Below are 3,663 nucleotides of genomic sequence, written 5' to 3'. Positions count from 1 at the left end.
ATATATATATATATATATATATATATATATAATTTTATAAAATTTAAAGAAATATTTATGAAGTATAATGGAATGTAAGTACGATGTATATTTCACTATATATCTTTATACAAGTATAATACAAGGTATTATAGTGAAATAGATGCTCACCACTTTTAATAAGCTGTAAATAATGCATTATTTGTTTCGTGGCTGCGCCAGCCGGAACATGTTCTATGATTAATGGTAGAAGAGTCTACAAAATGACAGCAGCATTAAGTATAAACAAACAATCGAATTAATAATGAACTGACATTATTATATATAATTCAAATAAATTATATGATTGTAAAATTCGTGATTAATTCTGAAACAAATTATCGTTATTTAATAACACTAATAATAGAGTGTTCCCCTACAGTACAAAGTTGTACAAAAGTCGCAGCAATATTGTAGAAATTTTGCAGCCATCTTGCAAAGTCTGTGCTATATGTGGGTTGTAACAAATGAGTTTACTATGTGATAATTATTCTTATTTTAAATTTTACAAAATAATTATTAGGTATTTTAATGGTAGTGTCGTACAGTATTAAGCTGATCTTTGTCGAATCCGGCGATTAAGAAGAGCAAATTAGCGCACAAGGGTTGCGTAATAGCGTCTTCCGCGCATACCATTTTCTGGAACTGCTTTATCATTTCGTCGGTAGGCGCGAATTCGTATATACCGATTAATTTTAACAGTCCCTGCAACGAGACGTTTACTTCATTAAAAAAAGAAAAAGGTAAAAAATTAATTATTTTATTATCGAATTTAAAATTGCATACGTCTAATGAATTGGAGAACCTTGCCAGAAATTGAAAAATGGGATTTCTTAATCTGCTGCAATAAGCGACTGGTGCCAACGCGAACATCGCCTGGATTTTGTGCTGATACTCTGGCAGTTCCGTCGACATGACGAAGAAAGCAGTGGTACCCTGGCTATGCCCTAGATAAAACATTTTCTCGCGACCAGTGGTCTTCACGATATAATCTATCATGGCTGGAAGATCATATACGCCAATCTCATGCCAGCTATAAGAAAGGTACGATTTTTATAATTTTTATGAATTATTTATCAATTCTCGGTCTGGGATGTATATAACTTCATTTTATATTAGATAAACAAATAGAGATATGGGAAAAAAATTAAAGTTATATATACTGTTCAAAAAAATTATGGTATAGAAAAATTGTGGGCAAAAATAGCCAATTTTAAACGATAACTTTGCAAAAAATTATCGTAGGATAAAATAAATTTTTTTTTTCATTAAAGCTTAAAATCTATTTTAAGACGCTACGGTCAGATTTTAAGTTTGATGCACCCCTGTCACTGTTAATTCTCAAAATATAAGGGTGATGTTAAAACGCATTTAGATTTAAGATATAAATTTGTTTTTGCGTCGCTTAATCGTCATTTAATTGTTGCTATTGATTTAAACTGAACGTCTACTTTTGATAAGGAAATGAGCTGAAAAAAATGGTTCATCTGAATTTCTATATTTTAGCTATTAATTATCATTCTGAAGATATTTAAATAAAAATTCTCATTTAAAATTCTACGTGTAATATATGCATATTGTTGCAGTCTAACAAATATTGTAAAAAGACTGCAAATGTATGATATATTTGGCCAATAAATATTCAATAAGTATCAAACCCACAAAAGTAATACTAAATATCGCGTGACATTGTTAGTGACTTGACCGATAAAAAGAGATATTGTGTATTTTATCATAATTTTTATTGCATCTGTAAAAATATTCCGTTAAAAAATTTTTCATACATTAATACGTATATATATGTATAAACATACATAAATATTTATAAACACATGTAATCATATATGAAATATGTCCATATATATTTATACACATCCCTCTTTCTTTTTTAAAATTACTTTTTAGTTTAATAGAAATAACAATAGTAATGTGAAAAGATAAAAAATAAAGGGATAATTTTTACATTATTCGTTAAAAAATCAAATTTGAATAAATGTAAAAAAAATACTTATGTATAATTATGTATAAAATTATGTATAATTGTGTATGAATAATTTTTTTACACTTTTCCGAACTTATTTTTGTCTAAAATAAATAATGTAAAAATTATCCTTATAATTATTTTTAATGTTTTCACATTACTATTATTTCTCTATTATACTAAAAAGTAATTTTACAAAAGAAAGAAGGATGTATGAACATATATGGACATATTTCATATAAAATTACTGTATGTTTATGAATATTTATGTATGTTTATATATATTTATGTATGTATTTATTTATATATATGTGGGTGGAGAGAAATACTTGACTCATTTTCTTTTATTCCTAAATGAATGCATCCCATTATGTCCCATTATATCCTTTTAGAGTAACAAAATAGAGACCTGGGGCTACATTTTGAGCTGTATTAAAAGAAAATCGAGACTGACCTTTTAGTCGCGCCGCCATTTTGAAAATTTAAAAACAGATAGAAATCATCAAAAACTAATCTAATTGAAAAAAAAGAGTATTTTCACTTAAAAGAGCGTTCAGTTTTCTATAAGAAAATGTCAATATTTCATTTCCAAACTTGCCTTTCATACCCACTAACGATAAGCGAAGAGCGCTGCGATGAGAAAACCCAAAAGTTGCCCTACAATTCGGCAACTAGTTAGCCTACAAGTCTATTATTCGGCATAGAGTCTTTATTCATCAAACTGTTCAAGCTGAAGCAATATGAACGAAATCCATGAAATAAAATGGATGGCATGGAATGCCCTATAATATGATAATAAATAAATACAATACATATACGTGTTTTATACAATAAATTAGAGAAGTAAAACATGGAAGTGTCAAGTCTTTTTGAATAGATCTTGGTATAATGGATCTAGAAATTCTGTGTCCTCCTGCACATTTAATCCATTTTTTTGTTTGTTAATAAAAATTTATTCTAAAATGAGTCGTTTATTATAATTCTTTTCTCTGTCTAAAATCTTTGTGCGAGTCAAAATCATGATTATGCTTCAATTTATGTTCAGGAATTACGGACTTTTGTTTCGTGTTCTTTTTGATAAGATTACGATATTTATCTAATCTGGTCTTGAACAACTTACAAAAGAACTATCTAAGATAACTTTATCGGATGACTCATTCTTATAAATGAAACTTACTGTGGCCTTTTAATATTCTCAATGATATCACAATTTATTCGTGACTATTGTTGATTCTATTACATTTCAAACAAATTATTTCCATCCTTTGTGGCCAATGCAAATCTACCAATACGAATTTACGGCATTCTCATATCGCGAATCTGTTTGCAAGATAGATACGATCTAAATAACAGATATATCTTTCTATCTCTCTCAAGATTTCATCTTAATTTGATTGTTACGTTAGTAATATCATAACGTTAACGTTAATGTCAAAAAATATTACTATGATAAATTACGGGAGGAGCGTTAATGGATTTAATCAAAAATCGCCTCAAGGATGTAACAGTAAATGTCCTTTTTTTCTTTGCTATCCTAGAATTAATTGACAGGTGAGATATACCTTTTTTTTTCTCGTTACGGCGTGCATCATTTACCGTATTTTTTCTTGTTTGATGTGTTTGTTGGATAATATGGATATTTATGCATACAGTAACATTCGTTA

At 28.2% G+C, this 3,663-nt stretch overlaps 1 protein-coding gene across 1 annotated transcript in view; it reads right to left on the bottom strand.

Moving 5' to 3' along the window:
* The window catches only part of LOC108746614 (lipase 3-like), a 10,721-nt gene that overhangs the window by 1,335 nt on the left and 5,723 nt on the right, over nt 1-3,663 (bottom strand). The window contains exons 4-6 of the mRNA XM_018483492.1: nt 805-1,051; nt 565-723; nt 151-235 (exon numbers count right to left, since the gene is read on the bottom strand). Coding sequence (XP_018338994.1) covers nt 151-235; nt 565-723; nt 805-1,051 — 491 coding nt within the window. The remainder of the gene's footprint in view (nt 1-150; nt 236-564; nt 724-804; nt 1,052-3,663) is intronic.

The sequence above is a fragment of the Trachymyrmex septentrionalis genome, unplaced genomic scaffold (assembly GCF_001594115.1).
Source record: "Trachymyrmex septentrionalis isolate Tsep2-gDNA-1 unplaced genomic scaffold, Tsep1.0 scaffold182, whole genome shotgun sequence".
Lineage (NCBI taxonomy): Eukaryota > Metazoa > Arthropoda > Insecta > Hymenoptera > Formicidae > Trachymyrmex > Trachymyrmex septentrionalis.
Note: the sequence above shows the minus strand (reverse complement) of the source record. Positions and strands in the feature narration are given on the sequence as shown.